At 40.1% G+C, this 26,901-nt stretch overlaps 1 protein-coding gene across 1 annotated transcript in view; it reads right to left on the bottom strand.

Moving 5' to 3' along the window:
* Nucleotides 1–26,685, bottom strand: part of LOC127626783 (cholesterol transporter ABCA5-like) — a 46,304-nt gene extending 19,619 nt beyond the window's left edge. Inside the window, exons 1-15 of the mRNA XM_052102817.1 lie at nucleotides 26,665–26,685; nucleotides 23,667–23,787; nucleotides 22,281–22,432; nucleotides 10,015–10,204; nucleotides 9,723–9,893; nucleotides 9,447–9,544; nucleotides 6,340–6,566; nucleotides 5,951–6,092; nucleotides 4,803–4,991; nucleotides 3,813–3,960; nucleotides 3,334–3,511; nucleotides 1,319–1,377; nucleotides 917–1,027; nucleotides 605–780; nucleotides 57–176 (exon numbers count right to left, since the gene is read on the bottom strand). Of these exons, the coding sequence (XP_051958777.1) occupies nucleotides 57–176; nucleotides 605–780; nucleotides 917–1,027; nucleotides 1,319–1,377; nucleotides 3,334–3,511; nucleotides 3,813–3,960; nucleotides 4,803–4,991; nucleotides 5,951–6,092; nucleotides 6,340–6,566; nucleotides 9,447–9,544; nucleotides 9,723–9,893; nucleotides 10,015–10,204; nucleotides 22,281–22,388 (1,917 nt within the window). The 5' untranslated portion in view covers nucleotides 22,389–22,432; nucleotides 23,667–23,787; nucleotides 26,665–26,685. The remainder of the gene's footprint in view (nucleotides 1–56; nucleotides 177–604; nucleotides 781–916; nucleotides 1,028–1,318; nucleotides 1,378–3,333; nucleotides 3,512–3,812; nucleotides 3,961–4,802; nucleotides 4,992–5,950; nucleotides 6,093–6,339; nucleotides 6,567–9,446; nucleotides 9,545–9,722; nucleotides 9,894–10,014; nucleotides 10,205–22,280; nucleotides 22,433–23,666; nucleotides 23,788–26,664) is intronic.
* Nucleotides 26,686–26,901: the final 216 nt, after the last annotated feature.

Below are 26,901 nucleotides of genomic sequence, written 5' to 3'. Positions count from 1 at the left end.
AAATGGATCAAGCTATCCATCACAAAGTGAAAGGAATAATTAGAAAGTAAATTTACCTTTGGATCTCCTAGAATTGCTATGGCCACCGAGAGCTTCCTCTTTTGGCCTCCACTCAGGTTTTTTGCCTGGGCATCCATAATCTTTTCCAAATCCAGATCCTTCAGAACTTTCTTAACCTTAAGAAAAATAAAGAAAAACAATTTTAGAACAGTGAAGCTAGCTGGATCTACAAAATTATCAACAGGGACAAGGAACAACATGTCTCAAACAACTACGTACAGTCTTCTACCTTTGTCTTCATTTTAAAATTCAATAAAATGTTTGTATGTTGGCAAACCTACATAAACAAAGTTTTCAAAATTGTGATTAATCGTAGAGCTGGCCAATTTGGTTTATGGCTTAACTTTTTGTACTGAATAGTTGTTAAAGTTATAGTTAGTTTTCAACAACTGAATGTATATAAATCAATCTATAATGAATGTATATAAATCTGAAGGGTTGAGTTGAGGTCCGATCAGTTCTCTTGATGCATATTGGGGTGAGGTTTGCTCTTATTTTCCCATGCAGTAAGCTGATGTGGTCTCCACATCCAGCAAGTTCCTACCTCACTATCAATATCAGAAGGCAGGATCCCTTTGATTGCAGCAAATATCCTCAGGTGTTCCTCTACAGTGAGCACATCAAAGACGATGTTGAACTGTGGGCATATACCAACCAGCTGTTTCATCTCTTCCCCCTCAGCCATCTCTGTCACAGCGGAGCCATAAATGGTGGCTGTTCCTGTGCATAAAACACACAACAATAACACCAATCACATGGGTATGGCGGCAGCAGCATAGTTCAAGATCCCAATGCAGAGAGATGCAAGACATTTTCAAAAAGAGCATGCATGTTTCGCAAGTATCACATGTCTGACCTTCTGTTGGAGGGCAGATGCCACACAGGATGTTCATGAGGGTGGATTTTCCAGCTCCACTGTGACCCAGGAGGGCTGTGATCTGACCCTCATAGATGTCAAAGGTCAAACCTTTAGATCACCCAATGGAAAGACAAAACGATCAGCTAAATTGATATTAAACTTTTTGTGAAATATCCTGTTTCACATAAAAATATGTAATATTGTGGAAATTAAATGAGTTGCAAACTGCTTTTCATGTTGACTTCAAACATTTTATTTGCAGTATGCAAGAAGCAATTGAGTCATCAACTGGATAATTGCTGACCAAGAGGATGTAGCATACTGCTTGTATATAAAAAAAAAAAAAAAAAAGAGGAAAAGAAGAAGTGACACAATTTGGACACCGGTGGCAAGTCTCACCCCTCAAAGCCTCCACTGTGCTGTCTTTATCTTTGTAGATTTTACGGATATTGCAGATCCTAACGGCAGTAGAAAAACAAAAACAGAAAGCTTGTGATGGATATGAAATTGTTTTTTTTTGCAACATGACACTTCTTATCTAAAGGATGATGTAGTACTGGTCCGAATCTCTCCAGGATTTTAAGATTTTAGCATACATCAACTCACACAACATATCTTCCCTCACCCATGCCACTCCCTAAATCACTTTATTAGTTAAATTCTCCACCAAATTTTGCATGATTCTTCAAAATGATCTCTCACATTTGCATACCAAGTTTGATGAAAATAGATCTTTCGTGTAGGACTTATTGGCGTTTGCATAATCTAGGTCACACCGATCTGTTTAAATTACCCTGTTACAGCCACACCAAATAAAAACTTTTTTTATATATATATATTATTGATCTAGGATGTCCAAAGATTCTTCCTATACAGGTTTTGTTGATCTCATATAAAATAAAAAAAAAACCTAAGACTTGTTCGCAGAAGTAAGTTTTTAAATAATCTAAAACATTTGACAAACGATTTGATTGACACCAATGGTCCTTCAGGCAAAGTTGTTCAGAAAGTCTATCATATGTTATGTCTAATGTGTGTCTGTGTGACACACCACATAACATTCAGAGATTTAAACGCATGTAAAATGCGATAACGCCTTTATTTATTTTTTATTTTGCACAGACAAGAGTCAAATATGCACACCATGCTTCGTTCCAATCAGCCTTTGTAAACCTCATCTAAAAGCTGCTGAAAGTTGCTTGGTCGATGGCAGCCATGTTTTTCGAGATATGTAACAACCCTAATGAAAATTGAAGGTACCTTAGACAAAGACACTGCATGCAAAATTGCAGGAAGATCGGATCAATGGTACCTTTGATTGAGCCATTTTATGTTTTATGTGTGTCCTCAGAATGACCACATACATAAGTGTACCAAATTTGGTAATAATATTTAATTCTGTGCACTGGTTTGATTTCGATTTTGCAAACAATCCAAAATAGTGAGAGAACGAAAAATTACATTTAAATGTTATGACCCAAAATGTGCGATTTTTGGTTCACTATAGCGCAAATGTATTGGCCGATCAGGTGGATTCCATGCATATAGGTAGTCTGCTGGGGTACTTCCATTCCCCAAAGTTTCATGTCTTTAGGCCATATGGTTTGGTATGCATGACCAGTTTTAGGGCAGAAAAATAAAAATAATCCTGACAAATACAATAAGGTTTCAGCACTTCGTGCTTGAACCCCTAATAATACATTACTCTCTCCACAAGTTTTTAAAAGATGTCCAGTTTATAAAATGTATCTATTAAATAGATTTTTTCTTTAACCCTGTAACGCCGTGTGTATCATATATGATACACAATGTTTGACGGCTCCCGTTTCACTCTCGGTTCAATGTTTATATAGATCTATTTAAAATGGAGGTTGACTTGCACGAAAAGTGACTCTTGTGTTGGGATAAATGAATAATTAAGTAAAAGTGACAGTAATGATTATATTGTTACTGGTGCCCGCACCACAGAGAAACAGGACCTGATGAATGTTCAATAGCTGTAGGGTTTGCATTGCTCTTCCAAAATATAATAGATCAGAATTCAGAATATCTGCGTCCCTGAAATGGTGCTTTCAGCTGCTAACGACTGATTTTGGGGGAGGTGGTGTTCATTATTGGCAAAAGGAATTGGCATTTTAAATTTTATTTTATTTTCCAGGACTGGAAAATTAGTCATACATTTTTCAGGTTTTTCTAGGACACGTGGGAACCCTGATGAGAATATTCACATAGGGTTTGGAAATGTGAACCAGTTTTATTCAGAACAAGTTCCTTTAAAAAAATACATTAAATGATTGCATAAATTGAAGAATCATTAAAAATACACCAAAGCAGGCTAGAATAATATAAAACTGATGGCAACAATGTCATGCAAATATTTCAGGATCATTGTTCATTTTGTGAAAAGCTCATACCTGATGACCTCTTTGCCTCTGAACTCAGGAGAAACTGACTCCACTGATTCATCAGACACAGGAGTTCCATTCACCTCCCCCTCGTAAACGGAGCTCACCTCTACGTAGCGCTTCCTCCGCTTTGACCAATAGGATGGTTGCAGGAAGTACAGCACAGAGCGCCTCGTTCCAAACTCACCTGGAGAAAGAAATGGTCATTTAGTCATAAAATATCCTCTATCCAAGTGCATTAATAAGTGACACCGAGATTAACACCTGTTCAGTTTGCATGCAGGTCAGAATAAAAATATAAACTTTTTTTATAATGTAAACTTAAATGGACAGTGAACAAACAACTTTTCTCTTTCTATGACAAGAAAATTAATTTGCATTGCCATACATTTGCATATGTGTGAGTTGTGTGAAAATGAAGTCCTCTACAGAACTGTACTTGTAGAATAAAGCTCTGACGTGCAACAAATTGTTATTCTAATGGTCACCTGGGAGAACCTGATCTAGGTAAATTGCTAAAAGCAAATAGAGAATGCAGTCCAGGAACAGCATGACCATAGGAACATAGAGGGCGTGAGGACCACTGCCAAGAGAGGAGAGTACTGCACCATCTCCTTGAGCTTCCAGATACACCACCTGCACAAACAAGCACACATGCAAGAACATACAGAATAATACTTAATAAAAAATTATTGACTGCTTTTAAATTAATTTCCCACTGGGAGAGAAAACAATCCATATGTTCAGAGTATGACCAAATCTCTCTTTTATTAATTTATTCATGGGCATTTTGCCTTTTTCTTACAGTGTAGAAATTAATATAGTGGAGAAAGACAGTAAACAATTTTGCTTAATAATATCATCAAATGTTTGTGAAATACTCCAAATGCGTACATGATGTGGTTATGGTTAATTACTACTGAAAAATAAAATATCATTAAAAACTATACTTGCAGCAATAATAATTTATTTGAATTTTATCCCATTTTATTATCTTAAATTCACATTTGAATTCTCTATCCTGCTACCTCAATTTAAACTTAATTCAAATATATTAATTAAACTGGAGTTTGAAAGTCATTCTCAATTTATTTCTGAATAGTGCACAACCCTAGAAAGAAGGGAGAATGGGATTGGCACATGATGCAGGCCAGATTGGAACTGGCATTCCTGTCAGAGCATTGCAGAGCTTCTATGTCGAATGCACGTTCAATAAAGTATCATAATTGTGGATAGTAATCCCATTAAAGTAAAGAATGACTCTTTGATTTCTTATTTACCATATAAAATAATTTTTAAATGTTCAAAAACAAATATTTAGAACCTGCAGATTTGTGGAAAAACCTTTTTAGGATAGATAACTACCAATCGGTTATTAAAATATTGAGAACTTCACTGTTTTCATATGCGTTTCTTAACACTATATGGTGGCCGCAGCTAGAATCACGGAGATGTGCGTTTATGGGAGTGTGTGTTACCTGGGCAATCCCGATAGAGAAAGCGCTGGGAGATAAAAGACAGAGGAGCCAGACACCAGACTGGGGAAAATCTTTCATTAGTACAGTGAAGAGAGACAGACATCCAAAGACCACCGTCAGCATGGAGCCCACTGTACTTGCAAACTTGGGCTTCTTAAACAGAGGGGTCAACATGAAGGAGAAGAAGATCTAGGGGATGGAAAAGTAGGAAAAAGTCAGACTTTTGCAGTGCACAGGAAATCAAAATTGAGCCCATTGAATTATACTTAATTTTCTTAATAATTGTGCACATTAAAATATGTATTCAGGAACATTATTGCAGGTGGCACATTTAATTCCTAAATGAAATTTTAATGTTCCATATTTACAGCAAATGACTACGAGTATTGTATGGTGGTTACTATATGTTTTTAGTAGCTATGCTTCTGAGCCTACATAAAATCTAAACCAATTATGTTCTTAATGCATGTTCCTGGTCTTTTTGCGCATCATTTATTGGTGTAAACAACTTTCCTTTTTGACTGATGTTGCCAAGCCTTCTTGTTTTCAAACTTTTCCCTACACGATCTGGTTCAATTCTTGTATTTAACTCCCACGTTTCACAATCTAACTAAATGCTAACGAATAAAAACAATTCCTATCCATCAATTTTCTTTGTTTGAATGTCCTATTTCACTCAAAAGGGTCACATTATGGAAATAAAATGGGTTGCAAATGTTGTTTCAGATATATCCTAAAGACAGACACTTTACTGCTGACACAGCTGAATTGTTAACACTTAAAATACTGCATGTAAGCAGAGTATGTTCATAAATATACAGAGGCTTAAAATTACCTAGTTTGCATTTTCTAAGATATTTTACCAGTACAGAACTGTCCCTCTGACTGTAAAGATAACCTATGCAGCCAAAGGCAATTTTGCGACTGTCAGGAAAAAATAAAGCTGAAAAAAATTATGTATTCAATAGGAACTCAAATTAGGCTGCAAATCAAATGACTAATTCATACTGTAGGCAGAAATGAATGGAGATTTCAAGCGAAACCAGCACACTTTACCAAGAACATATAATTGACTTTGTACTCCAATGCTTTCAGTCACTATTGCTCAGACCACAACAGGATGTGGCTAGAGAGTTGCTTGGACTTACAGAAGATATTCCATAGAGGAAGATGAGGAGGAAGATAACAAAGAAGTTGCTGTTGGAGAACAGGGGGGTGCAGGTGGCTATAACAGCCATGAGAATGGACATGGTCGTAACGAGTGCGGCATAGAGGAGACCCCATGAAAGCCTAGCAAAAAAAATTACAAATATCTGAACAAACAACAAACACAAACCCAAAGATGTTAATTTGCTTTTATCTGTCATATTAAATAGGTAAAGTTTCCATTAAAACATCAATCAAAATGAACCCCATTTTATTTGTACTTCCAATAGCAGAAGAAATTCTGATTATTTTTGCAAGTCTGTTTGGAAGTGGCGCAGAAACACTACAAAACATTTGATTCAACCCAAAGTTCTGTAGTGGTTGTGCTTACCAGAATGCAGAGTCATACAATCCCATCATGCTCATGGTGTCTTTGAGTCGCTGCTCTTTTTCAGCTGCCACATTGACTATGAGAAAGGAGACGAAGGGTGTGAATGCTAACACCAGGTAAATGGAGATCAGGGCATGAGGGAACTTCTGGACCTCAACAGACCCTGGATGACCCATCATCAATGCACGCACTTTTAATGTGTTCCACATTGGACGCTTTGTCTGCATCTGAGAGGAAAGAGGGAGAGCTTCAGAACACTTAATCTAGTGAGCAGTCTTGTTGTTCACAGCCTAAATACCAGAAGACAATTTTTTATTTGTATCATGCTTTTCACAATATTGTTTCAAAGCAGCTTTAGAGAAAAGGCAGGTAGGCCTTCTAAGGTAAATAGTGCTCTTCATGCAATGCACTCAGGAGACTGAACTCACAATCGATTTCAATACAGTTTGCCGTGAGCATGTTGCGATACTCGAAGAATGAATATACAGAGCACACACAAATACTGCAATTAGATTTAACTCTAATACTTGAGTAAATATGTATATTTCACACTGACAATTATTTTGCCTGTCTGCCATCTTAAATTGTTTTTCCCCCACTGTGTGAAATTGGCTTCTCTGTGAAGGATGCTGTGCTGCTTTAAGAATTTGGCCAAAAGAAGAAATCTTTTTTAGAAAAGCCTTATGATGCCTTAAAATCCTGCCAAAGTAGGTAGCTTACTTAGGTAGTTTTGCAACGGTTGAATTGCTGACAGGACAAGCAACATTATATTATCAAAGTGAGAACTGCATGGGCCAATGCTGTCAAGGAATGATGTATTCTCATACAGTACAGCTTTAAGTACAATCATTAGCTGCATTTCCACTATTGGGCCAACTGAGGGTGTACTAGTGTGTGCCACAGTCACATCTGGGGCTTCATCATGCAGTCTCAGGGCTTCCTCTGGGACAACATCCAATGGCCTTTGGCAAGGCCAACTGGGGATTGAGGGGGGGTCAATGTGAAAGGTGTTGTTTTGCGGAGTCATGTCAGAGGTTTCAGCTCCAAGATTTCCAAACTTGCAGTTGTGTATCCAGCGCATAACGGTACCGGAAAAATAAAAATAAAAATTGCTGTCAAAGTACAAATCCGGTAAAACGCACAATGGACAAAGTGGTGCCCAAAGATCATGGTTCGGGATCATGGACAGTGTGCTGGGACATCATCCCGCTGTTAGTGGAGAGACCACTTGGGACTTCATGGCCATTACAGTTGGTGAGTTGTCAAAGCTAACTTTTCTTGCAAGCTAGCTAATGTTTACATAGGATAAAAACATACATAAGATAAACTTGATAACTATATAACATGATACATCATCTTGAGTTTCCCTCTGGCTTGTGAAATGGGCAAGGTGTGACATTGGCACCAGGATGGAGCATTTAGGACTGGATTTAGAGCAACGCTGCTGGGCAATTGGCCCAAAGGTGGGAATACAGATACATTTTGGTCTTGTGGCTCGAGGTCCGAGGCTATTGGCCCTGGCTGACCAGTTGATAGCCCTGGCTCATACTGGCCAGATAGTGGAAAAAGCTGCTAATGAGCAATTTAATTGGTTAATCTTTCAGTGTTACAGCAACAGATAATGGTTTTATATGATAAATGCAGTTTATAGTTTTAAAGGTTATTGCACCTGTGATAGAGCTTCCTCGCGTGGCTTAACTCGATCGTGCGTGCGAACATCAATAACGCACGTGAATTAATGCCGTTGAAATGCCTTCATAATGATGACCATAATGATGAATAAAATTATGAAACAGTAAAATGGCTTATACATTTTTACATCGTTATTATTAACAATCAACATTACTCAAAATCGAACCTTTTTATACTGCATGTTTAAACTTATTTTGCAGCTTTGAAGATTTATGACAAGAGCACATGAAATGTTCTGTTTAAAATGATTCTGACAGTCAAAACAACAAAAATAAATGGCATAATGACTAAACATCCATATGGATGTGCACGTGTGAGAATGACTCATACTGTGTTTGTAACATTTGTTGGAGTTCGGTGTGTAAATTAGCCATTAAATGCCTAACAATAAGCCTACAATTTGCATGAAATTAATCATATAATGTGATCACGCCTGCTAAATCACACACATCTTAATGATCATTCGTGATGTTCATGTCTTGAGCTCAAAATGCACTTACAAACACCAACAAGTGTTTGAAATAACATCTGAATTGGGATCTGATGTGGATTCCGATCACAGAATGAAGCAGAATTCATTATTGAGTTATATGTGATGCTTACTCTTACACATACTAATCACTTTCATACTAAACATACTTTATACAAAAACAAATACCAGAGACCGAGAGATACCTTAGACATTATGTCTCATGTGCTGAGAATGTGCTAACGTGCTAACCATAAAAATATAAATCATAAAAGTTTAAGAACCACTTCATCCAGAATGGCCAGAGAATTATTGCACCTCGACCTATAATTGACCAAAATACTCCGTTCGACTTTTCCGAGACCCTCTACTCTTCCCTGTGGAACACGGAAGCTTGACCTCTGACCCACTTTCTGTAGATCTGAATTTCTGCGGTTTGAATGTTATAATATTGAATTTGGTGTTCTGAATTTCTTCATCTTGAAAACCTGAAGCTGTATTTTTTAAAATGTGATATTTAAAGTGTAAGAATTCAGAACCAAAAATTTGCTGTTGGAAAATACATAAAACCATAAAAAACAAAATTCGGTTAAATATGAAATGTCCAGGATTGGAGTTTAAAAATTCATATTTGGAGTATTATAATTCAAACCTGTTTAAAATACAAGTCTATAATTCAAATTCAAATTGTTTTGTCATATTTCTGGCTCCATTTGATTATACATTGTGATCAGCTGAATGTAATTTTGGTGAATGAACGCACCAATTTCTTTCCATAAGAGCAAAATTATTAAAAACTTTTGACCACCAGTTTAAGTATAAAAAAAAATATAAAAAAAATGTTGGTGTTGATTGGAAAGGTAAAACTGACATTCAGCCCACACTTTAGCGTCAAAATATATCCACTGCCTATTAACAGCTACACTGCTTAAATGTAATTTCTCACCTGTATTATGGCAGCATCAATGAGGGACTGCAGCCGTATGAATCCAGAATACCAGTAGTTGGCAGCACGGCAATTTACATAGTTTGTTTCACAGCTTGCTGCGGATCAGACATAAAATGTAGGCCTAATAAGTATTATATTTCTTCCATAGTTTCTTTAATTACAGATCAAACTGTCTGTCATTTGCATAAAAAAGCAGGCCATATAACCAGAGGAAAATGAATAGGGTGCCACAGCTGCAGCTGTTTTATGAAAGTAATGCCAAGTGATTCTCACTTATAGATTCAGTGAAGTCACTGGGCAGAGGGAGCTTATTGTGTGGGAATCGCAAACGGTATGACATGTGATCCAGGAAGACCACTCCCACATAGCCATCAGGTTCATAGAGACTGGCATTCTCCAGGTCTTCTTCAGTGGAGAACATCTCCAATCGAACCTCATTCACAGCTAAGGAATCAACATAAACAAAGTCTCAAAGATTTATGCAAACACATCAGGAGCATACTCCCAGAATAAACACTGTACCCAGCAATAGCATAATTTTATACATTTAAAAAAAAAGTCTCACGCAGTTCTCGTGCCACCTCTTCCATGATGTGATTGGTAACATTGCTGATAGGGGTGTAACCGAGAGCTTTGAGTGTCAGTTCCCCTTCATTCTGCAGCTCCTTAGTGCTCATACTGCCATAAGAGACGTGAGGGTTAAGGGTGCTGATGAGGATGAGGAGACTCAAGAGGAGCAATGGTAAGATCAGCTCCTGTAGACAGATAAAAGGAAGATTTCAAACTTGTTTCTTTAAAGACCCCATGAAATAATTTGACAAGCACACTTTTCCAAGTATTTTTGCAAGCCAATAGGCTTTAGTTTATGTCAAAGGATTTTACTATGGATGAACGCAATCAAGACACTTTAAAAATAAATTGAATAATTTCAAGTCAATTCCTTTCGCAACTAATTGATGGTCGTCAAAGGAAATGTATCATGACCATTAATGCAAAATCGCTGAGGCAGATAAACAAACGATATTTGGTATTTTTAAAATTATCGGCAGATACATTTTCAGATTTTGCCAATTAGTATCTTAAGCTGCGACTTTGCCACAAATTGCCTGCTTGCACGTGAAGGAGCTGCTTGAGAAGTGTAAATGATTAAATCACAGATCGTTTTGCTGTAAAGTGCCATCGCCTTACCACAATAATAGACAGATGAGCAACACAGTCTAATTTAAACAGTTCCCGCATATCAGAGCCGCAACGGAAGCATATGAGCTCATGGTGTTTAAAGTGCTCAGGTGTTACATTCTTCTCAACAGCTCCTTGTAACAGTATACTGTCTTGTCTAACGATAAAAAGGCAAATAGCAATGCAACTTAAATTATATTCTGTCTGCAAATATGCGGATATTTCGTTTAAAAAGATTCACAAATAATTAATTCACAAACCTCATGCATATAATCTTCCTCTGAAGCACGTATTATAACAGCCTGGATCAAAACTGTGACCTCTGACTCTCGAATGTTGCGTCAGTGACATTACAACCATGCTATTTGGGCCATGTAACTTGAAGCAGTCAGTGATAGAGGAACTTCACAGTGAAAAATGTACTTTACGTGAGCTATAAATAAATGTAATTTTCACTATGCGCTGTATGCACAATTAGTTTGACCGTGTTTTTTGTGAGAAAATCCGATTGCTAATGTGCACATACCGTGGTTGCTGGACTAGTGTGTGCATGGTTGTTATTTCCTTCTCCCAAATGTATTACATTTTCGTTGTGCAAACAATTACTACAATGGGAAAAGTAAACAGAAACCAGATGAAACTGCTATCTTCCATCAACTAGTGGATCGCGACCCAAATTTGGGTCACAGGTCTATTCAGACTGGGTCGTGGATAGCAGGGAAAGAACATGCCATGGTTCTCATATTATACACATTTTGCCAGCCACCCAAGTTAAAGTAAGGGCTGTCAAGGCAAATTGAATGATAATCTCGCATCCAGTGCTTTATGTGCAATAAAGACTTCTCATCTTTTTGGGTAGGAGTCTATTAGCATGGCACATCTTGACGTGGCAATATTTGCCCACTCTTCTTTGCAAAAGCGCTCCAAATCTGTGAGATTGCGAGGATATCTCCTGTGCACAGCCTTCTTCAGATCACCCCACAGATGTTCAATTGGATTCAGGTCTGGGCTCTGGCTGGGCCATTCCAAAACGCTAATCTTCTTCTGGTGAAGCCATGCTTTTGTGGATTTGGATGTGTGCTTTGGGTCATTGTTGTGCTGAAAGGTGAACTTCATCTTCAGCTTTCTAACGGATCCCTGAAGGTTTTTTAACACTTTACAATTGTATGTTAATACTTTTTTTTACTTTCACTCAAGTATGTTTTGGGCTAGAAACTTGGACTTTTAATAGAGTACAATTTTCACTCAGTATCCATACTTTCACTTACAGTTGAAGTCAGACGTTTATATACACCTTAGCCAAATACATTTTAAACTCAGTTTTTCACAATTCCTGACATTTAATCGTACAAAACCATTCCTTGTCATAGGTCAGTTAGGATCACCAATTTATTTTAAGAATGCAAAAATGTTAGAATAATATTATAGAGAATGATTTAGTTCAGCTTTAATTTCGGTCATCACATTCACAGTGGGTCAGAAGTTTACATTCACTTTGTTAGTATTTGGTAGCATTGCCTTTAAATTGTTTAACTTGGGTCAAACATTTTGGGTAGCCTTCCACAAGCTTCTCGCAATAAGTTGCTGGAATTTTGGCCCATTCCTCCAGACAGAACTGGGGTAACGGAGTCATAGAAATTCATAGAAAACTTTTTGTTGGACAAAACTATATACATCAAAATTTGTAAGACCAGTCAATGATTTGTTTTAGTCCCTGATCCTACAAGTGACTGTAAATCTTAAATACATATATCTGCTAAAACTTTCTCTTCAACCCATAGAAGTACACTAGCATAAAAATGTCATCAAAGCTACATTTTAATTACATGATTTAGTACCTTAGGGAGGCCATAAACATATGACAACCAGTAAAGGTTTCCAATCATCCCTCTGGGTTTATTTACTAGACCATGACATGAGTTTAGCTTTTCATGTGTCTGGAGGGTGTTCACCACAATCTTTGTTCCAAAGAGATAACAAAAAGCCCAAGGACAAGCAAAGGTCCTCGAGATTTTAAAATCCCCACACAGAATGCCACAAGAGTGCTTAGACTTAATAGGTGAAACAATAAGTTATAAGAGGCCATGCAATATTATATTAAAGATATAGCACAGCCTCAAGTACCTTCTAGCTTTAATAAAATGGTTAAAACATGTGGGTATTTCAAGTATTTTCATGTATTTAATTGCCACATACGAGTTCTCACTATTTCTTCTCTGTCAGTCACCTCGGAACAGTTTGCAAGAAAAGTGCAAATATATATATACAAAATAAAGTATATATATATATATATACTTTATTTTTTATTTTTTTAAATGTACAGTAATTTCAAATAAGATGATTGCAACATGCTCTAAAAAAGTCTAAAAGAGACCGGGGCAATTTAAGACTATTAACAATTTGATGAGTTGAAATAACAAGGCGATGTGAAACAGGAGATGTTAGACAGGTGAGACAATCATGTCGTAGTATATAAGGAGCCAACAAAAACAGCAAGGATCGTTCAAGACTTGTCAATTTGCCAACAGATGTTTCAGCAATACTTGCCAAAAGTATATTTTGCTAATATGAAATCTGTGGAGTGGTTAAAAAAATGAGATTTAATGACTTCAACCTAAGTGTATATAAACTTCTGACTTCAACTGTATATACACAGAACAGCCACAACATTAAAGCCACCAGCCTAATATTGTGTAGGTCCCCCACACGGGCCGCCAAAACAGCACCAACCCTAATCTCAGAATAGCATTCTAAGATGCTATTCTTCTCACCAAAATTGTACAGAGCGGTTATTAGAGTTACAGTAGACTTTGTCAGTTCGAACCAACAGTCTGGCCATTCTCTGTTGACCTCTCTCATTAATAAGTTTTTGGCACCATTTGGGGTAAATTCAAGAGACTGTTGTGTGTGAAAACCCCAGGAGATCAGCAGTTACAGAAATACTCAAACCAGCCTGTCTGGCACCAACAATAATCCAAAGCTATTATCTAATCAGCCAAACGTGTGGAAGCATTGCAATGCATAAAAACATGCATATATGGGTCAGCAGCTAGAGTAATCTTCAGAACAAATACAGTTATATGTTCACATCAACCATCAGAATGGTAAAAAATTTGATCTCAGTTATTTGGGCGGTGGCATGATTGTTGGTGCCAGATGGGCTGGTTTGAGTATGTCTGTAACTGCTGGTCTTCCTGGGATTTTCACAGACAACAGTCTCTAGAATTTACTCCGAATGGTGCCAAAAACAAACATCTAGTGAGCAGAAGTTCTGTTGATGGAAATGCCTTGTGGATGAGAGAGGTTACCAGACAATGGCCAGACTGGTTAGAACTGACAAAGTCTATGGTAAGCATCTCAGAATGAAGAGGGGGAACAACACAATATTAGGCAGGTGGTTTTAATGTTTTGGCTGATTGGTGTGTGTAATATATATATATATATATATATCATATTTTATATATTATAAAATAACATAAAAATATATATTATATATAATATTAAAGTGGCTGGTAAAACTGGGCATTCACACACCACTGTGGCTGGTGGGCAAAAAAAGTAAATTTCATACCCTGAGCATAACACTGTTCATTTTGTTTCATTACCATGGTGGATCACAACAAGCATCGGTTTATGAAGTTGGTTTTAAAGTACCGAATGTTGATGGGAGATGCAGACATTACCAACGGTGGAAAACTCATCCATTAACAGTCTTTTAATTCTAAAAGACCCTTATGTGGCCCTTCGGGAAACAAGCAGGAATCAGAGAGCCATTAAATATACATTAGAGAAAGTTACCTTATATAAAAAATGCATGACCACATAAACAGATGAAAAGGGGAAAATGGCTTGGGTCGTGGAGTATTTATATTTTCCACATTACTTTACAAATCAAAGAAAAAGACTACATAACCTACTGGGAATTATAAAAGAGTCAGCTAAGTGGATTGAAAAGGATTTTTACAGATGAAGAAGAATTACTACAAAACAATGGTATTACGGCTAGAAGTTTTATAGAGCTGGGTAATTCAATTATTAATTCTTTTTCATGGACAATTTTCCAGGACATTTATGTGCCCAATGGGTGTAATATTTAAGCAAAAAAACGCATGAGAGTTCATTATGTACATAGTGATTATTGAATGGTTATTTTTATCTGAATTCATTACACATTAATTTTGAAGCATGTAGCACATGCATATTATACTGTATATATATTTAAATCACAGCCTTTTGCAGTTTAATGATCATACAAGGCCATTACATAAATTTCATTTGATTATTTGTGCATTCAAACAATTTTTTTTGTCCCAAATATGTCAAATTCCGAGACATTCCGCATTTTATAGCTAATGCCGTTTTTATGACTGGATTCACTGAATTCGTCCCCGTTTTTCACATTGCGGAAAACATAGGGACCTACATGTGCAAACTGCGATATAAGCCAACTCGGATCCTTCATTTACTATTGAAAATGAATTCACATCCAATGGTGTAAAAACCACATCACCATACTACAACCTCGGGTTATGAACTAATTAAAAAAAAAAAAAAAAGACTGACCGTCAACTGTTGTCTAAGTTTTACAACTCCAATGTTTTTGTAGTTAACACAACAGCAATGTTAGAACAAATTAAAAGTTATATATATTTTTCACTACATCAACCCTCAAAGGTGTACTCTGTAACTTTTATCTTTGTGTCATCTTGGGCTTACACTGGTACCTAGGAGCTTGGATGTAGAATCAATTAAAATCAATAGATTTAAGTTTCAGATGCCATTGTAGAAATTTATTATTCACAGTCAGCCATGTACACTTTAATCAGTAAGCGAAAATGTCAAATAACAGGACGCTTACTGAGACTAAGCAAGTAGTATTCGGCTGGTCATGCGATTCTAAAATGACAGTCCCCATGTGCGGACCCTCTCCATGTAGAGTAAAACAGCTTTTATAATGTTACTGATATGACTGGAGTCTTAAACTTCTTTAATGAGGGAAAAATTACTCAGTGCACCTTTTAGACTATTTCGTCTGAGCAAAACAGAGATGAGATGCAGACGAACAGCAAATATACAGTTGAAGACAGAGGTTTACATACACCTTAGCCAAATACATTTGAACTCGGTTTAAAACAAGTCCTGGCATTTAATTGTAGAAAACTTTCCCTTTCATAGGTCAGTTAGGATCACTACTTTATTTTAAGAATGTGAAATGTCAGAATAATAGTAGAGAGAATGGTTCAGTTCAGCTTTAATTTCTGTCATCACATTCACAGTGGGTCAGAAGTTTACATTCACTTTGTCAGTATTTGGTAGGATTGCCTTTAAATTGTTTAACTTCGGTCAAACATTTTGGGTAGCCTTCCACAAGCTTCTCACAATAAGAGTCCGGTTTGTAGGCTTCCTTGCTCGCAAATACTTTTTCAGTTCTGCCCACAAATTTCCTATCGGATTGAGGTCAGGGCTTTGTGATGGCAACTCCAAAACCTTGACTTAATTGTCCTTAAGTCATTTTGCCACAACGCTGGAGGTATGCTTGGTGTCATTGTCCATTTGGAAGACCCATTTGCAACCAAGCGTTAACTTCCTGCTGATGTCTTGAAATGCTGCTTCAATATATCCACATAATTTTCCTTCCTCGTGATGCCACCTATTTTGTGAAGTGCTCCAGTCCCTCCTGCAGCAAAGCACCCCCACAACAGGATGCTGCCTGCCACCCCCATGCTTCAAGGTTGGGATGGTTTTCTTTGCCTTGCAAGCGTCACCTTTTATCATCCAAACATAACGATGGTCATTATGGCCAAACAGTTACATTTTTGTTTCATCTGACCTGAGGACATTTCTCCAAAAAGTAAGATCCTTGTCCCCATGTGCACTTGCAAACTATAGTCTGGCTTTTTTATGCCGGTTTTGGAGTAGTGGCTTCTTCCTTGCTGAGCAACCTTTCAGGTTATGTTGATATAGGACTCGTTTTACTGTGGATATAGATACTTGTCTACCCGTTTCCTCCAACATCTTCACAAGGCACTGTGCAGTTATTCTGGGATTTATATGCACCAAACTATGTTCATCTCTAGGAGACAGAATGAGTCTCCTTCCTGAGTGGTATGATGGCTGCGTGGTCCCATGGTGTTCATACTTGCATACTATTGTTTGAACAGATGAATGTGGTAACTTCAGGTGTTTTGAAATTACTCCCAAGGATGAACCAGACTTGTGGAGGTCAACAATAGTTTTTATGAGGTCTTGGCTGATTCATTTAGATTTTTCCATGATGTCAAGCAAAGAGCACTGAGGTTGAAGGTAGGCGTTAAAATACATCCACAGGTACACCTCAAATAGAGTCCAATTAGCCAGAAGCTAACTGCCTAAAGGCTAGACATCATTTTCTGGAATTTTCCAAGCTGCTTAAAGGAACAGTTAACTTGGTGTATGTAAAATTCTGACCCACTGGAATTGTGATATAGTCAAGTCAAGTGGTTTTTATTGTCGTTTCAACCATATACAGTTAGTACAGTACACAGCAAAACGAGACAACGTTCCTCCAGGACCATGGTGCTACATAAAAACAACAAAGGACCAACATAGGACCACATGAGACTACACAACGAAATAAAATACCTATATAAACTACCTATATATACCTATATAAAGTGCACGTGCAAACATGTGCAAAAAGTACAGGACAGTACAACAAATTACTGACAATGAACAGGACAATAGACAGTGCAGCGCCGACCAGTACTCAGTAGTGCAAAAAGATGACAGTTTCTAAAAATGTAAACATAACATACTATGAGATAGTGTTCTATGCACATAGCAGTTATTGAGGTAGCAGACAGTTATAAAGTGACAGTAATTAAAGTGCAACTCAGGACACGTGTGTGTCAAACCAGTCTCTGAGTATTGAGGAGTCTGATGGCTTGGGGGAAGAAGCTGTTACACAGTCTGGCCGTGAGGGCCCGAATGCTTCGGTACCTCTTGCCAGACGGGAGGAGGGTAAAGAGATGTGTGAGGGGTGTGTGGGGTCGTCCACAATGCTGGTTGCTTTGCGGATACAGTGTTTTTTGTAAACGTCTTTGATGGAGGGAAGAGAGACCCCAATGATCTTCTCAGCTGTCCTCACTATCCTCTACAGGGCTTTGCGGTCCGAAACGGTGCAAGTCCCAAACCAGGCAGTGATGCAGCTGCTCAGGATGCTCTCAATAGTCCCTCTATAGAATGTAGTGAGGATGGGGGTTGGGAGATGTGCTTTCCTCAGCCTTCGAAGAAAGTAGAGACGCTGCTGGGCTTTCTTGGTGATAGAGCTGGTGTTGAGGGACCAGGTGAGGTTCTCCGCCAAGTGAACACCAAGGAATTTGGTGCTTTTGACGATCTCCACAGAGGAGCCGTCGATGTTCAGCGGAGTGTGTTCACCTTGTGCTCTCCTAAAGTCAACAACCATCTCTTTTGTTTTGTCGACATTCAGGAACAGGTTGTTGGCTCTACACCAGTTCGTCAGCCGCTGCACCTCCTCTCTGTATGCTGACTCGTCGTTCTTGCTGATGAGACCCACCACGGTCGTGTCATCGGCGAACTTGATGATGTGATTCGAGCTGTGCATTGCTGCACAGTCGTGAGTCAGCAGAGTGAACAGCAGTGGACTGAGCACACAGCCCTGGGGGGCCCCAGTGCTCAGTGTGGTGGTGGTGGAGATGCTGTTCCCGATCCGGACTGACTGAGGTCTCCCAGTCAGGAAGTCCAGGATCCAGCTGCAGAGGGAGGTGTCCAGGCCCAGCAGGTTCAGCTTTCCAATCAGGTGCTGGGGAATGATTGTGTTGAATGCTGAGCTGAAATCTATGAACAGCATTCGAACGTATAAGTCCTTATTGTCTAGGTGGGTGAGGGCCAGATGGAGGGTTGTGGTGATGGCATCGTCCGTTGAACGGTTTGAACGATACGCAAACTGCAGTGGGTCTAGTGAGGGGGGCAGCTGGGTCTTAATCTGCCTCATGACGAGCCTCTCGAAGCACTTCATGATGATGGGTGTAAGTGCGACGGGACCGTAGTCGTTGAGGCAGGACACTGAAGAATTCTTTGGCATGGGGATGATGGTGGTGGCCTTGAAGCACGTTGGAACAACGGCGCTGCTCAGAGAGATGTTGAAGATGTCGGTAAGACCATCTGCTAGCTGGTCTGCACATCCTCTGAGCACTCTGCCAGGAATGTTGTCTGGTCCAGCAGCCTTCCGTGGGTTGACTCTACGTAGAGTTTTCCTCACATCTGCCGTGGTAAGACAGAGCACCTGGTCGTTGGGAGGAGGGGTGGACTTCCTCGCCATCACGTCGTTCTGCACTTCAAACCGAGCGTAGAAGTCGTTCAGCACATCTGGAAGGGAGGCATCTTTGTCACAGGCAACTGATGTTGTCCTGTAGTTGGTGATGGCCTGGATGCCCTGCCACATGCGCCGCGTGTCACCGCTGTCCTGGAAGTGACTGTGGATTCTCTGGGTGTGTGCGCGCTTTGCCTCTCTGATTGCCCGTGACAGTTTGGCCCTAGCTGTTCTTAGGGCTGCCTTATCGCCTGCTCTGAAGGCGGAGTCTCGGGACCTCAGCAGCGTGCACACCTCCGCAGTCATCCATGGCTTCTGGTTGGAGCGTGTGGTGATGGTCTTGGAGAAAGTGACATCATCAATGCACTTGCTGATGTAGCTGGTCACTGATGCTGTGTATTCCTCCAAGTTGGTAGAATCGCCATATGTTGCAGCCTCCCTGAACATGTGCCAGTCAGTACACTCAAAACAGTCCTGAAGAGCAGAGATGGCTCCTGCTGGCCAGGTTTTCACCTGCTTCTGAAGCGGTTTTGTGCGTCTGACGAGCGGTCTGTATGCTGGAATTAACATAACAGAGATGTGGTCTGAGTAGCCGAGGTGGGGCGGGGCTCCGCCCGGTACGCGCCTGGGATGTTTGTGTAAACAAGATCAAGCGCGTTCGCCCCTCTCGTTGCAAAGTCCACATACTGATGGAATTTAGGGAGCACTGTCTTGAGATTTGCATGGTTGAAATCTCCGGCGACAATAAACAGTCCGTCGGGGTGAGCGTTCTGCAGTTCGCTCATAGCCCCATACAGTTCACAGAGCGGTTCCTTAGCATTAGCGCTGGGGGGAATGTAAACTCCGGTTATGCAAACAGTGGTGAATTCCCGTGGTAGATAAAAAGGTCTGCATCTAACAGTCACAAGCTCCAACAGCGATGAACAGTAACTAGAGACTAGCATAGAGTTCTTGCACCATTCCGTGTTGATGTAAACACACAAGCCACCACCGCGCGTCTTACCGCAGAGAGCTGTATTTCTGTCGGCACGAAACGAGGCGAGCCCGGGATCCGGAACTCTGTTGCTGAGCCACGTCTCCGTGAAAACAAAGACGCAGCAGTCTCTAAACTCACGCTGCGTAGCCTGCTGGAGTCGGATATAGTCCAGTTTAATGTCCAGGGAGCAAACATTTGAGAGCAGGATAGACGGGAGAGCCGGCCGGCTAGGGTTTGTTTTAGCCTAGCATGGACCCCGCCCTCTTTCGCGCTTCCGCTTCTCGCACACCGCTTACGACGTCCTCTCCCCCGGCCACCGGCATCAGGCGACGCCGAGGGCTGGAGGCCTGGTCTCCGCAGCAAGCTGAGTACGCATAGCGCCTCCTGCAGGTCATCATGCAGCTTGGTTTTTGCATGAGTCTTATATTTCAGTAGTGTCTGGCGATGGTAGACACGAACACCGGTTGCTCCGATGTCCATGTGTTGCAAAAGTCGGGCTTTTTTAACAAAAATAGCACCACTGTGGATCCGGAGTGGCCGCTGCGTGCTACCGCGCCGCCATCTTGGATCACTTTTCCAAGTGTTGTTTATATTAAATATAAACAATTAAAAGTGAAAAATCCGTATGTAAACAATTGTTGGAAAAAATACTTGTGTCATGCACGGAGTAGACGTGCTAAATGACTAGCCAAAACTATATTTTGCGAATATGAAATCTGTGGAGTGGTTAAAAAATGTGTTTTAATGACTTTAATCTAAGTTTATCTAAACGTCTGACTTCAACTGTACATGACAGTCAACTGTTGATGTTGTTTCACAATGTGCAGCCGTCAGCAGTGACTAAACTATCGAATTTGTGTGTTTAACACCAATCCCGAGTCCTGATCGTTATCATGTTTTTGTACATATAACAAAAACCATGTTAGCTACTAGTGCCCGCCCCATATATTGGTATTATCAGCCGATATAAGCCTTTCACCAATATATCGGTATCGCTGTATATTTTACAGATATGAAATCTCTTTTTCAGAACATATAATGCAGAAAACGAATTGATGTCATAGCATAGTTTGTCCAGCACAGTGTGCTCCAACTCCACTGTTTATAGAGCCAACTCTGAACTGACCGTGGCTCTGCAGTTAAGCGGTGCGGTGTCTTTGCGGTAAGTTGCTAACTACTTCGTGAAATACATACTGGAAAGTTAATAAACAATGACCCCCATCATTTTCACTTTTTAATATAACTAATATAATGTTAACCCTGTACCTAACAACCATGTCACTCATATCTGTTTGCTGTTAGCCAGCTATAGTTTGTCACTGCATTACGTAATGTAGCATATTGAAAGGTAAACATCAGAGCAACTTTTTGCAGCTCAACAGACAACGGTGCGGTGGTGGATAGTGTCTGTTGAGTGTTGATTTCATGCTACGTCGTTACCTAGTTGGTGATATGCAATGCTGGTCCATCTTTTATATTTAGACGCCTGGTTTTCCACCGATGAATGTTTACCCTGAACTTTAATAGCAGAATACGGTGTAACATCGCTGCCGCTGTTTTTCTCTTGATTAGGCAGGTGTAAATGCTTCTTGTTATACAACCTGCCAATAATTGACTGGCAGTATTAAAATAGTCAGCATTTGACTGATACTAAACAGTATTACTGATGTTTATTTAGCTATTTATTTTATTTTTATTATTCTTTATTTTAATTGTAAGCATTGGACTGATACTAAACAGCACTGATGTTTATTTAGCTATTTATATTATTTATTCTGTATTCTCAGTGTTCATTTCTAGAATTTGTTGACCATGTATTATAATAATAATAATGTCAAATATTCTATGATAAAAATATTTGTTTAAGAAAGCAGCCTTCTGAGTACCTTTGCATAATCATATTGGTGCAAAATCGGTGCACAATACACACAGAAAAGGTCTGTTTTCATTCCAGCTCAAAAATTAACTATATAGGCCACCATATCTGTAATCTGTGAATTTTCCCCCTCTAGAAATGGTATTGGTCTCAAAAATCATATATCAGTCAGGCTCTATTAGCTACACAGTCATTTCCATGACAAATTATTATTTTCCAGGAACTTTAGTATGGCTTTTCCATGACTGGAAAACTGCACTGCAAATTTACAGGTTTGGAATTCCAAGTAGGAACAAAACTAAGGTGAATAAATCCAATTGGACACTTTCAAGTAATCTTTGATTAGATTCATTAAAAAGCATATTCAGACTTTAGAGGGAGTTTAAAGACTGTCTCCAGTTCTGAGAAGAGACATGCCAAATCTTTTATAGTGCAACAGATTTGCACCCAAAGGGAAGATAATGAATGTGAGTGACAGATGAAAGGCACCTGGAGACTCTGTTGTTTGGTCCTCCATTTGATAAGCAGGTTTTTGTAGAGCAGGCTCTTCGTCTGATGCCAGACTCCGGCATCTCTTCTACTTATGGGCTGCTTCATTTTTCGAGCATGCTACAGCTGACTGGCACTTGGATCAGACACAGCTGCAAAACAAAGCACATGAAACCGTTAAAACAGAGGTTCTCAGTCCTCGAAGTCTTGAGAGTACCCCAGCAGTACACATTTTAGATGTTTCTTTGTACGTGAAACCCAATTTAGTTCTATGAGCCTCTACTAAAGGAATAGTTCACCAAAATCGATAACCATTGCTAAAACATGATAAGCATGTGTAGCGGGGTACGGCCGGTCGAGGATAGATAGGGCGGCGGCACCGGCCGAGGGGGGAAGCTCGCCGCCGATGCCGCCACGAAAGCGACAATAAAATGAGCAGACTACGCCACCCTGTATTTAACAGGGAAATAATAACCCAAATCGAAAAGGGCACACAGGTTCGTTGTTTCAAAACAAGAGGGCAAGAGACGTGAATACCAAGGTACAAAATATTTTATTCATCTATACAGATTAATCATAATGGGCACTGAATGCTCATTTCGTGCTTTAAAAGTGTATTAAAATTATGAGTACCACAATCAGCTGTGTGGTTTGTAGTAGGCTTCACACACCCATAAACCTATACACTGACGCAAAAGGCTGAGGCTTACCAGGAGCAGGAAGGCTAGCCGGGGGCAGCAATTCCCCGATAAAGACACGTCACCCCCAAGTGTACACTCTCTCACACGCACATACACACACACACACAAACACAGGTGAGTCAGTTGTAGACGCACAGCACTCCACAGGTGAAAAGGGGCACTACCACCATTTAACACGCGGAACAGCTAACCCCCTGCACTAGGCCTTCAGCTCCTGAAAACACAGAAGAGGAAATTAACTAAATACACCTAAAAACAAAAAGACAAACTGATTTTCAACATACAACACATATGTCAGTGAAGGGCAGAGATAATGACAAATCACCATAACAGAACCAACTTCACACAAACAATAACAAATTAAAATGGTTTCAATGAATACAAAACACCATTTTCCAAACTCTGATAATCTCTGTGGCTCAGGATACACACAGAGGACGAATCTCACTTCTCTGTGAGGGGAAAAAGCACTTCTGAAGCCAGAGACGGAGTTTATAAATGTAAACATACATATTGTTTTTGTATAACAAAACGAAAAACAAAACAGCAGCGTAGTTCAGCCCTGCAGCTTCAATCCAGACAGACACCTTCTGGTGAGCAGATTAGATCATCTATAAAAGAACAAACAATTAACATGAAACCCACACGAGTTTCACTCACCATCATATTTAAGGCATTCACTTACCAAAAGTGTTGAAGCTACAGCCATAATTACAGCTGCATACACACGGCTGTATGGAACAGCTGACTGAATGAAGACAGCAATTGGCCAGCGGAGCTCGATACGAGCCTCGCGCAACCAAACGCTGAATCACATATAACGAAACTAACATTAACACAAGGTAACAGAGCCACACAGTTAGCCTAACGTTGAACCTAAAAAAACAATCAATGACGAAAACACATACCTATTGAGCGGAAACGCCCAATACCGGAGAAGAGGGGGGGGCCATTAGACCATGACGCGCATCTAGGCGGCACATAGCCGCCCTAATATACCCCACGAATGCACGCTGATAGGCTATAAACGAAACCACCGAATAAGGGGCGGGATATAATAAAACCAACAGATGCGCTGTTCTTATGCACGCCGCATAATACAAAATCGCATTAAAAAGTTATTATGCATAACCGGGAAAATCATGGTTACACCCAAATTACAACATTAGGAAGGGGGAAACTGCTACAAGACATTAGTCTGTCTCACTACAATCTACCCCTAGCTCTTGGATCGTCGCCCCGACGAGCAACACTCCGACAGCCATTACACCCAATTCCAGGGCCAACAAATGTTGTTACAGCATTAGGTACTAACCTAAATGCACAACTTAAGGGATTCGTACATGAAAGCCAACATTACAACCCAGTTTTTCTTTTTTTCAGTGGCTGCTTGATGCTACACCACACACACAGAATCATATCGTAAACCCACGTTACACTTAAAAGGAACAGCTAGGACACAGCTAAGGCATTGGATACTTGACGCCAAAACCAATCCTGACCCCATATCAACGCATTCCAAGAAAGTACCATACAATTAAACACCGGCAGCTTAACGCCATTACCAATGATCAGCATTGGGAGTAGCTTGAACCCACCCCCCAGAACATCTCAAGACCCAACTGTGATGCAGCTAAGGTATTGGTTGCTTCACGCCAGAACCAATCCTGACCCTATGTCACAGTGTTCAAGAAAATCAGTTCTGTATGGTAGAAACAAGTGAATCACAAGTCTACAAAACAGGGCACTTAGAGAACCACCCCCAATAAAAAAATGTGGGTAACAATAAACGACTGCAGTCTAATGGACTTTCCACCCTAACTGGAACTCATGCCAAGAGAGAACAATACTGAATTCGAGCAAACTTTCACAACCCTCCTATAGAGCTATGTCAGTCAATGAAAACCTGTAAAAGGCAATAACTCGCCTGGGTCCCCCTTCTCTACACCCAACCCATACCCGATCTCCCCTGCACACACCTCATAAAGTGGCCAAAACGGGCGTGGTCAACAACCCACAGATGAGGAGCCCAACGACCAGCATTAACCTCCTCATCAAATTCCTTGCCCCTAGGGGAGCTACACTGGGATCTGGTAGCATCACTGGAGCTTATGCTTGACGCAACCCCTAATTAAAATGTGCTATCAGCCAATCCAGTCCTTGCAACTCCCCCCTTCATAACTAGAGGCACAACCACTCACCACCAGGTAGGCAACATGGAGACCAGGTGAAGGAAAGGCCGAAAGAGCTATCAACCCACTAACTCCCATCCAGAACCATACACTGCTGTTTTGCTTTCTGAAAAAAAATAAAAATACAACATAATATCATTAGCCTATATTCAAGCACAGAGATAATATTCATGGATCCACGCCTCTGACCAATTGTGAAAACGTCCTGCCGACTGCGCCAAATGTAGCGGGGTACGGCCGGTCGAGGATAGATAGGGCGGCGGCACCGGCCGAGGGGGGAAGCTCGCCGCCGATGCCGCCACGAAAGCGACAATAAAATGAGCAGACTACGACACCCTGTATTTAACAGGGAAATAATAACCCAAATCGAAAAGGGCACACAGGTTCGTTGTTTCAAAACAAGAGGGCAAGAGACGTGAATACCAAGGTACAAAATATTTTATTCATCTATACAGATTAATCATAATGGGCACTGAATGCTCATTTCGTGCTTTAAAAGTGTATTAAAATTATGAGTACCACAATCAGCTGTGTGGTTTGTAGTAGGCTTCACACACCCATAAACCTATACACTGACGCAAAAGGCTGAGGCTTACCAGGAGCAGGAAGGCTAGCCGGGGCAGCAATTCCCGATAAAGACACGTCACCCCCAAGTGTACACTCTCTCACACGCACATACACACACACACAAACACAGGTGAGTCAGTTGTAGACGCACAGCACTCCACAGGTGAAAAGGGGCACTACCACCATTTAACACGCGGAACAGCTAACCCCCTGCACTAGGCCTTCAGCTCCTGAAAACACAGAAGAGGAAATTAACTAAATACACCTAAAAACAAAAAGACAAACTGATTTTCAACATACAACACATATGTCAGTGAAGGGCAGAGATAATGACAAATCACCATAACAGAACCAACTTCACACAAACAATAACAAATTAAAATGGTTTCAATGAATACAAAACACCATTTTCCAAACTCTGATAATCTCTGTGGCTCAGGATACACACAGAGGACGAATCTCACTTCTCTGTGAGGGGAAAAAGCACTTCTGAAGCCAGAGACGGAGTTTATAAATGTAAACATACAAAAACAATATGTATAACAAAACGAAAAACAAAACAGCAGCGTAGTTCAGCCCTGCAGCTTCAATCCAGACAGACACCTTCTGGTGAGCAGATTAGATCATCTATAAAAGAACAAACAATTAACATGAAACCCACACGAGTTTCACTCACCATCATATTTAAGGCATTCACTTACCAAAAGTGTTGAAGCTACAGCCATAATTACAGCTGCATACACACGGCTGTATGGAACAGCTGACTGAATGAAGACAGCAATTGGCCAGCGGAGCTCGATACGAGCCTCGCGCAACCAAACGCTGAATCACATATAACGAAACTAACATTAACACAAGGTAACAGAGCCACACAGTTAGCCTAACGTTGAACCTAAAAAAACAATCAATGACGAAAACACATACCTATTGAGCGGAAACGCCCAATACCGGAGAAGAGGGGGGCCATTAGACCATGACGCGCATCTAGGCGGCACATAGCCGCCCTAATATACCCCACGAATGCACGCTGATAGGCTATAAACGAAACCACCGAATAAGGGGCGGGATATAATAAAACCAACAGATGCGCTGTTCTTATGCACGCCGCATAATACAAAATCGCATTAAAAAGTTATTATGCATAACCGGGAAAATCATGGT

Source organism: Xyrauchen texanus, chromosome 33, assembly GCF_025860055.1.
Source record: "Xyrauchen texanus isolate HMW12.3.18 chromosome 33, RBS_HiC_50CHRs, whole genome shotgun sequence".
NCBI lineage: Eukaryota > Metazoa > Chordata > Actinopteri > Cypriniformes > Catostomidae > Xyrauchen > Xyrauchen texanus.
The sequence above is the reverse complement of the archived record's forward strand: the minus strand, read 5'-3'. Positions and strand labels throughout refer to the sequence as shown.